Raw genomic sequence first — 13,814 nt, forward strand, 5'->3', positions numbered from 1 at the left:
TATTTTTTTTAATTTTTATTTTTAGTAGAGATGAGGTCATGTTATGTTGCCTGGGCTGGTCTCTAACTCCTGGCCTCAAGTGATCCTTCTGCCTTGGCCTCCCAAAGTGTTGGGATTACAGGCGTGAGCCATTGCACCCTGCCTCCTGTACCCTTTCTGATTCTCTCCTTCTCTTAATTCTTTCCCTTGAGAAATACCAACTCTCCTCTTTCTCCGCAGTAGAATAGTGTACTTGTTCAGTGTACAGCAGAACAATGTTCCTTGCTTCCTTCGTTCTGGCTGAAAGGAGGTTTTTGGGCCTCCTTTCCTACTACCAGCAGCTAATCCCCAAAGACAATTCCTTTCCTCAGTGGAGTTTTGGTGCCAGCTGCTAAGATAATACTGCCCCACGGGAAAACATAGAAACTTCCTGAGGCTAAGTTTGCACGGCTGGTTGGTTTCAACACACAGGAATGAACTGGCTCTGTGAAGAGGGCCCCAGGGAAGGCCGTCCAAGCCAGGAATTTAGGGAAAGTAGCAGTTAGATCTTGGGGAATTTTCCAGGTTAGGAAGGTCAAGGGGAAGTCTGACTCATCAAGAGCCCCCGACCTCCATGACTCTGCCAAGAAAACAGGCCCCGAGATATGTCAGCAGCAGAGGATTTGGCGGCAGATGCAGCAAGGATGGAGAGGATAAGAGCCAGGAGAACCTCTTCTTCCTGACAGCCATGAAGCAAGGACGCCCCTGAGCCTTGAACCTCTCTGGGGAGGAGAGAGAGAAGGAATCACTCAAGACCAAGCATTTCTGCGGGGAGACTGAGTGAAGCCTTAGCAGACTGCTTCAAACAGGAAGAGACTGAGTTTCCTTTAATCGGCTCACTTACTACCCATCTGCCAGTGTGGGCACCCAAGCACTGCCAGACAAAAAGCAAGCTGCGTTTTTCTTTCTTTTTAAGTATGGGTCTTAGTGTGTACATTTTGACCTCTTTCCCTGATATACTGCATACAATTTAAAAATCTCTCCCATGTGTTTTTTCTTTCTCTAGTCCCAATGTCTGTATGTTTTCTGTAAAGGAAGTACAGTGTACAAGTGATCCCAGCCCCAATATGGTGACTGGCTGGGTGACTGTGTTAATTATCCTCTTTAGATTGCAAGGAACAAAGACTCACTTGGGATCCCTTAAGCAAAAAGGGCATGGCAGTTTAGGTTTCCCTGGAAGCAAAATCAGACAGGTTTAATGTGCAGGATATTTATTAAGGAGTTCCCTTGAATTCACTCCTATTGAAGCAGAAGAAGGAAGTGGGATTGGGGAGAAGGAGAAGTCAAGCTAGACAATGTAGGCTTAATGACACCCTCAGTACCCCCAACACCGCAGGGGACCTCTGAAGCTAATGGGCTGAAGCAGATGGGCTGAGATGGGCTGAGACTGTAAGGGCGAGGTGGCTCTCTGTAGCCAAGGCAGTGCTACAGAGAATGACACCTGGAGGCTATCTGCTGGCAACATTCCTAGCCAGCTGGTTCTACAAGTCCTTTCTTGAAGGGGAACCTGAGTAGTCCCTTGCAGTGTCCATACCAGGGGACTTAGGCTAAGAATGCCCTAGGGCTGCAACTAGACTGCTGCCAGCCGCCCCCGGGAGCTCTGAGTTTCTCCCTTGCCTGCTTTCCTGACCCTTCTGCTCTCCCTATATACTGTCTCTGCTTCCTCTGTGCACCTGGTCTGATTTCTCCTGGGTACTACCTGGATGGCCCTTACCGTGTTCTGATCAAATGCTGGAGGAGCCATTTACACTGACCTAGGACGGTGATTCCCAAACTGTGTTCCACGGAATTCTAGTCCTGGAGCTGTTACTATATCCTTCAAAAGCTGGGTGATATTTATATATGGGTTCATTGTACTCTTTTGTCTTCTTCTTATATTATAATATAATATATATTATATATAGAGAGAGTTCTTTATATATATGAATATATAGAATATATATAATATATAGAATATATATAATATATAGAATATAGAATATATATCTATATATAATTATATATCTATATATAATTATATATGTATTTATATATAATATAATATGTATTATATATAAAAGAGGATATAGTAATATATATATCCTCTTCCTCATATATGTAATACATCTCCTTCTTAAAGAAAATGCTAGCTGGTAGTGAGAGGTGGCAGTACAGGGAAATGGGTGAAAGTTTGGACTCTAAAGGTAGACTTTGTGAGTTTGAATCCAACACCTGCTAGGTGTACAACCTTGGCCAAGTAACTTAAGCTCCCTGTGCTAAGCTTCCCTGATCAAGGGCTGCACACAGGGTGGCTCCTGTTATGTGGAGATACTGGGTGACTGGCGTGTTCATGGCAGTTATTTTATGAAAACTATAAAGTCTCAAGCCCAAAATGTATTTTAATAAAACGGTATATATATGTATACAAGCACCAACTGGAAAAAATAATATTATTGCTGTCTCATTTCTGGGAGGCTGTAAAGCATATTTTTCTTAGTAGAGAAAGACCTTTCCTTGGAATAAGCGTGTTCATGCACTTTTGGAGAGAGGCTCCCTTTTAAGCCGGGATTCTGGCCCATGAGGAAGTTCTACAGGGGCCATCGCAAGAAGGAAAGCAGATCTTTGACCCTCCCATGGCCACGGCGGCCTATGGTCTGCAGGGGGAGGGGACCTGGGCAGACAGTCTTCCTCAGCTAAGGCCACTAAGATTAGTCTGTGAGGCCAGGCCCCATATTGATCGCCACTCATGTGGCAAAAGGAACTTCCTACCCAGGAAACAACAGATCTCTGGCAAGGAAGAAGGAAGAAGGAAAGAACACCCCACACTTCCTTTACCCAGGTCATAAAATGACCAGTTGCCAGATGCCAGGACAGTATTCCGACAGAGCCTCGGGGGCCAAGTGGGGGTCACGGCAGTCAGCCAGCCAGATCAGGGCAGGGGTTGCTGTTAGCATGTTGCCTCTCTTGGAAAGACTGGCCAGGCATGGGGGCTCGGCTCTTGAGGCCACTGTTACTAATGAACGAGTTGGACTAACAAGAATGGTAATCCTGAGGTTTTCTGCAACATTCATTTTCTTCACTGCCCTATTCCCTGCAGCATTATTTATGATCATGAAAAATGGCAAACAAGCCACGCTGTGGGAAGTTCTTCAGGCATTAGGAAGAATCAGTAGATCGTTATGTTTTGAAGTATAAGGGACACTCTCAATTGGACTGGCCACATAATACATGCTCAAGAAGTAGCCAGTTTTAAAAAAATCATTAAAATTAAAGAGATTATCAAAGATGTGCTTGTTATTTTATGTATGTATGTATGTACATATGTATGTATGTATTTTTGAGATGGCAGAGTCTTGCTCTGTGGCCCCGGCTGGAGTGCAGTGGCGAGATCTCGGCTCACTGCAACCTCTGCCTCCTGGCTTCCAGCGATTCTCCTGACTAGCCTTCCGAGTAGCTGGGATTACAGGCGCCTGAAACCACGTCTGGCTAATTTTTGTATTTTTAGTAGAGATGGGGTTTTGCCATATTGGCCAGCCTGGTCTCCAAGTCCTGACCTCAGGTGATCTGCCCACCTCGGCCTCCCAAAGTGCTGGGATTACAGGCGTAAGCCACTGTGCCTGGCTTGTACTTGTTATTTAAAAAAAAAAAAAAAATCAGAAATACAGAAGCGTACAGAGTAGAAGCAGAAAGACCCTCTTTCCTTCCCTCCCCCACCCCACACCCATCTCACTCCCTCCTCAGATAAGTCATTGATTTGCTGTCTTCACATTCTAGAGTCTGCAGATCTACCGCATTTGTAACTTTCAAATTCTAAGGATTGTTTCATTGTTTTAATGTTTCAGTGACCAGCTCACTGATTCCCTAACTGCGGTCTGTATGCGCGTGTGTATTGAGTCAATATTTCCCAAGAACAGATTCCTTTCCTGGAATTTCTAGGTGCTAACTGCCTTACAAAAAGCTTTCACAGCTGGGTGCGGTGGCTCACGCCTGTAATCCCAGCACTTTGGGAGGCCGAGGTGGGTGGATCACCTGAGGTCAGGAGTTTGAGACAAGCCTGGCCAACATGGTGAAACCATATCTCTACTAAAAATACAAAAATTAGCCAGGCATATTGGCTCATGCCTGTAGTCCCAGCTACCAGGGAGGCTGAGGCACAAGATCACTTGAACCTGGGAAGGGGAGGTTGCAGTGAGCCGAGATCGCGCCACTGAACTCCAGTCTGGGCAACAGAGTGAGACTTGATCTCAAACAACAACAACAAAAACAAAACTGAAACAAAACAAAAAGCTTTTACTTTCCTATTGCATATTGCCATGCTTCTATTTTTGCCAGTTTGAGAGGTGGAAGTGTACCTGTTTTAATTTGCTTTTAAACATTATTTTATTTAAAAAAATTGTGGTAAAATATACATAACATAAAATTTACCATTTTAATCATTTTTAAGTGTTCAGTTCAGTGCTATTAAGCACATTCACATTGTCAGGCTATCATCGTTATCCATCTCCCACATTAATTTGCTTTTATACCATTAGCTAGTGAGTATTTTTTCATTTCTTCATGCACTATTATATTTCTCCTTCTTTCCTTTCTCATTTTCTTCTTTCCCCCCTTTTCTTTCTCCTCTTACTCCTCTCTTTTTTTTGTCTTTTTATGATCTCTGCCAATTTCCCAAATAGCCTGATAACCCTTTTTCTTTCTCTTTTTTAAAAATTAGGAGCTTTCTACATTATGTGTATTATCTTTTGTCAATTTTTATATATTCTGCTTGGCTCTTTATATATTACGTTAGTTATTGTCTTTACAACATCCCTGCAAGACAAATATTCTGATTCCCATTTTGCAGATGAAGAAGATAAAGTTCAGAGATGTTATGTGACTTACCTAAGATCACACAGCTAGTAAGTGGCACAGACAAGATGCGACTCCAGTTCTGTCTGCTTCCGGGGCCCAAGTCCTTTTCACAGTGCTCAGGACAAAAGGAAACTGCCTGAGATGGTGATACTCTACTAAAGGCAGGCAAGACTAGAGGACAGTGGGAGTTCAAGAGACTTCAGGGGGAGGCTGCGGTAAAAGAGTCTGGGGGATCTAGAAGAAGCTGATGTTCCTAATCTTGGAGGAAGTGAGAGATAGACTCCCTTTCCCCCTGCTTCTCTTGTTGCCTGAAGGACCACTGAAACGCTGATGAAACTGGGGGTCTTATGAGTATTCACCCTCCATCACCACCAGCACTGTGGCTGTGGAGTTGAGGCCAGAGGGTGTGGTCTAGAGGCCCTTTCTGGGTGCTAATTCTGGAAAGTTTCTTGTTCTCCCTCTTCCCTACATCCAATTAACCTCCAAGTGCGGTGGATTTTACTTTTATGATAGCACTTCTCTTTGACCCCTGCCAGAGCCTGGTGCAGGTCCCTATCATGTCCCCTCACTGTCTTACCCCTTCCTCTTTCACTTTCTCCAGCTTCCCTTCCGTGCTGCTGTCTGAGTGATCTCTCTAAAGTGTATGTATGATTACACAATTCCTCTGCTTAAAACACTTTGATGGCTCTGCCACGTCTTCAAGATATGGGCCAAACTCCTCATCTCAGCTCTGGGGCCCTTCACTTCCAGCTCCTGCTATCTCTCTGGCTTACCCTTACCTGCCTTGAGCTATGACTGAATTCCATGAACACAGCGAACTCTCTCTCATGCCTCAAGGCCTTTGTCTCTGCTGTTCTTTCTCACTGGAATGCTGCTTTCTGGTTAACTCTTACTCAGATCTGAGGTTTCTGTTTAGTTGACATTCCTGTAGAAACTCTCCCTAGAATGACGGTGGGGTCATGGGCTGTCATGGACCCTCATCACACCACCCACACTACCATCCTGTAATTTCCTTTTTGTGAAATTTCTGTCTCTCAATCTTGGCTGCATATTAGAAATGCCAGGGCAGCTTTAAGGATGCTGATGCTGGGGCCACACCCCCCCAGAAATTCTGAGTTAGTTAATCAGGGTGAGGCCCAGGTTTTGGTCATTGTAAAAGCTCTCCAGGTGATTCTAATGTGCAACCAGCAATAACAGCTCTTGATAGAAAGCTCCGTGGGGCCAGGAGTCATGCCTGTCACAGTCACTTTTTTTTTTTTTTTGAGATAGAGTCTCACTCTGTTGCCCAGGCTGGAGTACAGTGGTGTGATCTCGGCTCACTGAAACCTCTGCCTCCTGGGTTCAAGCGATTCTCCTGCCTCAGCCTCCTGAGTAGCTGGGACTGCAGGCATATGCCACCACACCCTGCCAATTTTTGTAATTTTAGTGGAGACGGGGTTTCACCATGTTGGCCAGGCTGGTCTCGAACTACTGACCTCAGGGGATCTGCCCGCCTCGGCCTCCCAAAGCGTTGGGATTATAGGCGGGAGCCACTGCACCCAGCCACAGTCATCTGTATAAACCCTCACTTGGCACTGAACTGTTCAGGTATTCGATAAGGGTGTTGCATAAATGAATGAAGCAGTTTCTAGAAAAGATGCAGGATATGCATTGGATAGCAAGTTAGAGCTTTTTTTTTTTTGGGATGGAGTCTCACTCCATCACTCCAGGCTGGAGTGCAATGGCATGATCTTGGCTCACCACAACCTCTGCCTCCTGGGTTCAAGCAATTCTCCCGCCTCAGTCTCCTGAGTAGCTGGGATTACAGGCATGTGCCACCATGTCCGGCTAATTTTTTTTTTGTATTTTTAGTAGAGACGGGGTTTCGCCATGTTGGCCAGGCTGGTCTCGAACTCCTGACCTCAGGTGATCTGCCCACCTCGGCCTCCCAAAGTGCTGGGATTACAGGCGTGAGCCACCGTGCTTGGCTGCAAGTTAGAGCTTTTAAAGGTTTTATAGAACAATCACTCCCCTGTCTTGTAAGAACTCACCGATCATTCAGGTCACTTTTAGAAAAAATTCCTAGTTTTGTTTACTTGTTTACTCATAGTGGAAACTAAATGTTTAGCTCATTGTCACTCGTGTGTGGCTGGGCCCCCTTTGGAAGGCCTTTTCTCTTCTCTGTGCCCACAGTGAAACCGTATGCCAACTGTCAGAGATCTAAAACCCACCTCTAAAGGAATGGTGTGTAATTTAAATATCACTGGAATTTTCTTGAAAATTTTCAACAGTAAGCCATCACAAAACCCCCTTGTCAACATCTCTGCTGTCTTTCCCCTTAATGGTTGTCTCCAGTCTCCTTGCCTCTAGCTTCTTCACCCTTCTGCCCCTCTCTGGTAAAAAACCCTTTTTCTTCCAATGTCCAGCAATTCAGCTCTTTCCTTCTGCTGGTGTCTCCCAAATAGCGAGGCAAAAACCTGAAGCTAGCTGAACAGTGACCACCCATTGATTTTCCCTGTGCCCTCCTGGGAGGCCCCAGTTCATCTCGACATGTTATGAAGCTCTTTCTGTCAGGACTCCTTTGTACAGGCACCAGCATTGCACCCGGCTTCTAGGAGCAAGTGAGCATTCACCTAGCATAGTGTCACCATGTGACACATATGCAGGGCGGGGAGGGGCAGGAGACCAGTGGAAGCACAAGGATGGCATGGGGGCTGGCCAACGTCACTCTAAGTAGACATACAATGATCAATGCCCTTCAGCCATAGACCACCAGGGACACACTTGAAATTGCATTAGTTGGATTTATTGCTTTTTGCGATGAGGGAGAATTCTCTTGATGTGTGTCTTTTGTGTGTCCAAATTTTCTCATATTTTGGGGAATTGTAGGGCATATCAGGAAGAAGGTGTTAGGAGGGTTTGTTATAGGATTTGGACTTGTCAGGTGATTTGGGGGAGAGTTCAAGGAAGTGGGGCTTTGCTCTGAGTTGGGTGCTATCAAGTATTAGTCAGCTTGGGATGCCATAAAAAATACCCCAGACTGGGTGACTTAAACACAGACATTTCTTTTCTTTTTTTGAGACAGAGCCTTGCTCTGTTGCCCAGGCTGGAGTGCAGTGGTGCAATCTCAGCTCACTATAACCTCTGCCTGCCGGGTTCAAGTGATTCTCTTGCCTCAGCCTCCTGAGTAGCTGAGATTACAGGTGCATGCCACCACACCTGGCTAATTTTTGTATTTTTAGTAGAGACGGGGTTTCACCATTTTGGCCAGGCTGGTCTCCAACTCCTGACCTCAGGTGATCTGCCTGCCTTGGGCTCCCAAAGTGCTGGGATTACAGGTGTGAGCCACCGTGCCCAGCCCAGAAGTTTATTTTCTTACCGTTCTGGATGCTGCAAGTCTGAGATCAAAGTGTTGGCAGGTCTCTTCTCCCAGGCCTCGCTCCTTGGCTTGCAGATGACTGCCTTCTTTCTGTGTTACTCACATGGTTGCCCCTCTGTGTATGCAGTCCGTGCTGTTCTCTTCTTTTTTTTTTTGAGACAGGGCCTCACTCTGCTGCACAGGCTGAAGTACAGTGGAGACCATGGTTCACTCCAGTCTTGATCTCCCAGGCACAAGGGATCCTCCAGCCTCAGCCTCCTGAGTAGCTGGGACCTCATTCATGCACTACCATGCCAGGCTAATTTTTTTTTTTTTTTGTAGAGACAGTGTCTCCCTTTGTTGCCCAAGCTGATCTTGAACTCCTGGGCTCAAGCCATCTTTCTGCCTTGGCCTCCCAGAGTGCTATGATTACAGGTATGAGCCACCACACCTGGCACAAATTACCTCTTTTTATAAGGACACCAGTCAGATTGGATTAGGGCCCATCCTTACAGCCTAATTTTAACTTAATCATCAATTTAAAGACTTTATCTTCAAATACAGTCACATTCTGAAGCACTAGGGGTTAGGGGATTAATGTATGAATTTTGGGGGATCTTAGTTTATCCCCAAATAGAATCTTAACATATCTCATCTATGAGGTGGGAGAAATGAATGGAGGTGAAAACTGGCCTTGGTAAAGAGCAGCCATCACTCCTTAGTCAGAAGAGGCGGATGACTGGACACCCTTTCTTGTGACTTGGCCAATGTTCATGTTTTGTCTGTGTTGAGATGTGATTATGGAGGGGTTTTGCTTTCATCTTCATTCATCACAGAGTGGCCTTGTCTGATGTTGCTGCTCTGTGAAGTTGTTTATGTTCAACAGGAGAACACCATGGCTTAGCTGTGGGTGCCAGGCCAGCTTGTAGCAACACCAAGGCCTGACTGATAAAACCAGACCAGTTGCCAGCTGTCCAGGGATGTTTTCTGTTTTTCACAATCTGGTACAAGCAGTGTGCTGCAAAGCAAATGCAGCTTTGGCATACTTGCCACTCTTTCCTACTTAGAAATTCTTGTGCCAACACTGGGTGGGCGAGGGAGTGTGGCAACATTCAGCCTCTTTCCAAGAATGCACGGAGCCTGCACACCTGGCAGTGGAGGGAGTAGGTGTTTCCACACCTCCATCAACTTAGGTCTTCAACTGCTCACCTTGAGGACAGACACAGCCTGCTGGTCGAGCACCACGCTGGAACTCCTGGGAATGTGCTTAGCATCCCACTTCCCCTGGTGTATTAGTTATCTATTGCTGCTGCAACAAATTACCACAAACCTGGTGGCTTAAAACAGCACACATTTATTTTCCCAGTTGCTTTGGATCAGGAGTGTAGACAGAGCTTAATTGAGTCCTCTGCTTATGGTCTCACAAGGCTACAGTCAGGGTGTTGTTGGCTAGGACTGGATTTTCACTGGAGGCTCAACTGGAGAGGGATCTGCTCCTGAGCTCTCTTAGGTTGTTGGCAGAATTCATGTCTTCATGAATTCTGTAGGTCTCATGGCAACTTGCTTAGCAATGGAGAGAGAGATTTTCACTGCTTCTGAACCTTCCCCTGGTCCTTTCTCTTTCCCCTTTCATGTATGGTTGATATTCTTGGCAACTCTCCCATATTAGTCCATTTTGTGCTGCTATAGAAGAATAGCACAGACTGGGTCGTTTATAAGTAACGGAATGCATTTCCTTACAGTTCTGGAGGCTGGGAAAGATAGCAATGGAGAGAGAGACTTTAGCAAGACTAGCAGTACATGCTTATGTAGTCATGTACAAGTAATCACAGCACTGCCCATGACCTTTGCCGTATTTCATTGTTAGAAGCAAGTCTCAGGTTCTGGTTACAATAAAGGACAGGGTATGAAACATAAGTGTGAATATCAGGAGGCAGAATCAAGGGGACCTGCCGCCACACCTCTGATGTCCCGATCACCTCTGGAAATCTGTGGATGACTGCAGGTCAGCCAAGCCAGGTAGAAAAAGGCAGGGTGAAGGCACAGAGTGTTGCTGAAGCCATAGCAAATCCTCTGCATACTCTGAAAACTTTATTTTTGAGGGTAAATCTGATTTTGGGGAAAGAGCAAAAAGGTATCAGCAGTCTAATTTTCTCAGATACTGCTATGAAGGGGACAAGCCTCACAGGTTTGTGTAAATTCAGAAAGTCATTACTAGGGACACAAAAGAAGCACTTAAGAGTAGGTGGACCTAAGTGGATGCTATACTTTGAAGGTGTCCTCCAAAAGCATGTGTTGGAAACTTAATCCCTAATGCAACAGTGTTGGGAGCTGGGACATCATGGGAGGGCTTTACCCTCATGACCGCATGAATGGCTTGAGGATGACTTTAGCTCTCAATCTCGATTTTTCTCTCTTTCTCACTCTCTTGTGCTCTCACCTTCCACAGTGGGATGATGCAGTAAGCAGGCCCTTGCCAGATGCTAGGCACCTTGATCTCAGATTTTCCAGCCTCCAGAACTGTAAGGAAATACATTTCTGTTCTTTATAAATGACCCAGTCTGTGGTATTCTTCTATAGCAGCACAAAATGGACTAATATGGGAGGGTTGCCAAGGATATCAACCATACATGAAAGGGGAAAGAGAAAGGACCAGGGGAAGGTTCAGAAGCAATTCAGGGCTCTGGCAATGGGCAGCCAGAGGTATGATCCAGTAACAAAGCTGAAGTTAAGGAGCTAAACTTGATACAGAAACTCGGCAGATAAGCAGAGAGGAGGACATGGGTACATTTAACATCTCCTTCCTAACCAGGAAGGGAAAGGCAGAAAGGCCTGCAACCCAGATGTCTGTATAAGGCAAGTGAGGACCAGGCCATGTCAGCCTGTCACCAGGTCTGGGTCAGCACTGTGGGATGATAGTGGACTTAGGAATGTCTGTGGAAACATGTAAGTAGAGTAGATGTGATTCTACAGAATGTTCGGACACTGAGTGTCTTACAGAATAAATCCTACTTGATGATGGGTCCGGCTAAGAGAAAAAACAAAACGAAACAAAGCAACAACAACAACAAAAAAACACTTCATTTAAAAACTGTCAGAATCAAACAAAATTATCTAGGTACTTTGGATATGGATATGATATTTCATACTCAGTATCTGATCATATGCTGAGCCATAAAACAAGTCCCAATAAATTCAAAATAATCAAAATCATACAGAGTATGTTTTCTGATTACGACGGAATTGGATTATAAATCTATTGATATTGCAAAAACCACAATTACTTTTGCACCAACCTAATATTTAGGACAATTCCATAATTTGGAAATCAATCAACCTACTTCTAAATAATCCACGGGCAAAGAAGAAAATCACCAGGGAAAGTAGATAATGAAAGATAATGAAATACAGTTTTTCAAAATTTGGGTGATGTAGCTAAAGCAGTGCTTATAGGGAAATTTATAACTTTAAATGCTTATATTACAAAAGCAAGAAGGCTTAAAGTCAATGACTTAAGGTACCACCTTAAGAATCCAGAAAAAAAGCAAAGTAAACCCAAAAGTAAACAAACAGAAGGAAATAACAAAGATAAGAGCAGAAACCAACGAAATAAAAGAGAGACAAACAACAGGAGAAAATGAACAAATTCAGCCATGTTTTGTGTGGCCAGAGAGAAGCCCAGCTCAGAGAGAAGCTGGGCGGGCTTCTCTGTGGCCACACGGATTGATTCATTTGGAGTGGGAGAGATAACATGAAATAATAGGTAATTACATCCTTTCGAGTTTTGTTTGTTTGTTTGTTTTTGTTTTTGTTTTTAAATAAGAGATAGGGTCTCACTTTGTAGCCCAGGCTGGAGTGCAGTGGTTCGATCTTAGCTCAGGGCAACTTACGTTCTTGATGCTTTTTGCTTTTCCCCCTGACAACCGAAAGAGAAAGTTTTTGCCAGCAGGTGGCAGCGCTGGTGCCTGAAAACGCCAAAAAGCATCGTCCTGGGTTGGCCCGGAGATTAACGACTGCCACCGGGCTGACACGGGGCAGTCATCTGAAGACAGGAGACAGTCAATTCCAGAAAGCAAATCCCCACTCAAACTTAGAAAAAAGCGATTTTACAAAAACATCTGAACTCTAAATGTTGGTGGAGTTAAATCTCGAAAGACTTGGCTCTTCAAAGCCAGGGGTTCTTTACGGGAAAGTTGGAAACGGGCTTCAGAAAACCTCTCCCCGCATTGTATGCAAATCTGCCCCCCCCTTTTTCTTTTTCCCTGGGAGATCGTCCAGTTATCAGATTCTCAAACTGGACAGCGACTTAAAGCAATTAAAGACCACTGCGACAAATGCTCCTGCGAATACCACTCCGAAGTTAATCGCGCAGACGTCTGGACTTTAAAAGGTGGTGGTAAAGTGCGCTCAGGCATGGGTAGGAGGTGCGGCAGGCGGGGCACAGCTACTTGCTTTCATAATTATTTTTTCTTCCTGATGGACCAATGCTGTGAAAAATCCTCAGTGGGGTTTTGGAGCCGAAAGGGAGCGACTGCAGTTTGCAGGCTTGCTATGTGTGCCAATCAAGGTGTTTCTCATAAATTTCCTCTTTTAATCCTTGCGGCAATCCTCTGAGTTCGGTGTTAGCATCCTTAATATTATTCCTAAAAATCCATTAAGAAGGCTCTTAATGGAGTGCCAGCTTTTGTGGTCCTGGATTTTCAGTGGATGCACACACTGACCATTCCCCTCTCTCTTTTACATTCAAAACTTCCGTGAGATTTCCTTTGTTTAAATGAACTTTCCTTTATAGATAGCCTTTCATTTGTTTATTTTGTCTGCCTCTTTCAATCAAGAGGCACCCTCCCCTCACAATCGGCAGCATAAGCACAGACGTAAACGCAGGAACCAATGCGATTTTAGGTTGAATTTAGGACAGCGCTGGAACTTCACTTTACCCCTCTTGCGGTCACACGAGGTGGGCGGCGGCCCCGGCAGGGTTTGGGCGGGAGAAACGCGGTTCGGGACTCCGCTGCCGCCTAGGCGCGGGGCTGACCTGCGGGGGTGGGGTGGGGGGAGGGAGGTCGGGGCCCGGCCCCACGTGGCCGCTGCTGCCGGGCTCACCCCAGCCCCGCCCGGAGGCGGCCCCGCGGCCCCGGCTAGCCAGGGCGGGCGGCCACCTCTGCCCTACTCCTTCCCTCCGCGTTCCGGGCCTCGGAGCCGCCTTGAGGAGGATGAGTCCCTGGAGCTGGTTCCTGCTGCAGACCCTCTGCCTCCTGCCCACGGGCGCAGCTTCGCGGCGCGGGGCGCCCGGCACCGCCAACTGCGAGCTCAAGCCCCAAGTAAGGCGCGCGTCGGGTGCTGGAGAGCTGGCCTCTCTGCACCTCCTTGGGTTGGTTTCCCTCCGAACCCCGCGAAGCAGCGCTTTCGGACCCCGAGCCGACTTCCGCGGCTGGGCTTTCACCTAGCACCGCGGCGCTCCTTGCTCGCTCTCCTCTCCGTGCCTTCGGGTTCCCCTTTCCCGCGGGGGCGCAGCCCGCGGGCTCCAAGGGACTCAGTGCCCTGGCCTTTGCCCTCCGCCAGCCCAAGGGCGTCCGGGAGGGCCTCTGGGGTCTCGCTAGGCATTTTCGCGAGCTTTCGGGGGACGGAT

The 13,814-nt window shown here is 46.3% G+C and overlaps 1 protein-coding gene across 7 annotated transcripts in view; it reads left to right on the top strand.

Moving 5' to 3' along the window:
• Nucleotides 1–13,169: 13,169 nt before the first annotated feature.
• TRABD2A (TraB domain containing 2A) overlaps nucleotides 13,170–13,814 on the top strand; it is a 59,851-nt gene continuing 59,206 nt past the window's right edge. For 5 of the 7 annotated variants that reach the window (XR_008624324.2, XR_008624325.2, XM_034953449.3 and 2 more), the window contains exon 1: nucleotides 13,252–13,506. Coding sequence is in view for 5 of the 7 variants with exons in the window: in XM_034953449.3 (XP_034809340.1) it covers nucleotides 13,399–13,506 (108 nt within the window). In the remaining 2 variants the exon portion in view is untranslated. Of the gene's footprint in view, nucleotides 13,507–13,814 lie in introns of all 7 variants that reach the window. The other 2 variants (XM_003816593.5, XM_003816592.5) reach the window with 2 other exon arrangements.

The sequence above is a fragment of the Pan paniscus genome, chromosome 12, assembly GCF_029289425.2.
Source record: "Pan paniscus chromosome 12, NHGRI_mPanPan1-v2.0_pri, whole genome shotgun sequence".
In the NCBI taxonomy this organism is placed as follows: domain Eukaryota; kingdom Metazoa; phylum Chordata; class Mammalia; order Primates; family Hominidae; genus Pan; species Pan paniscus.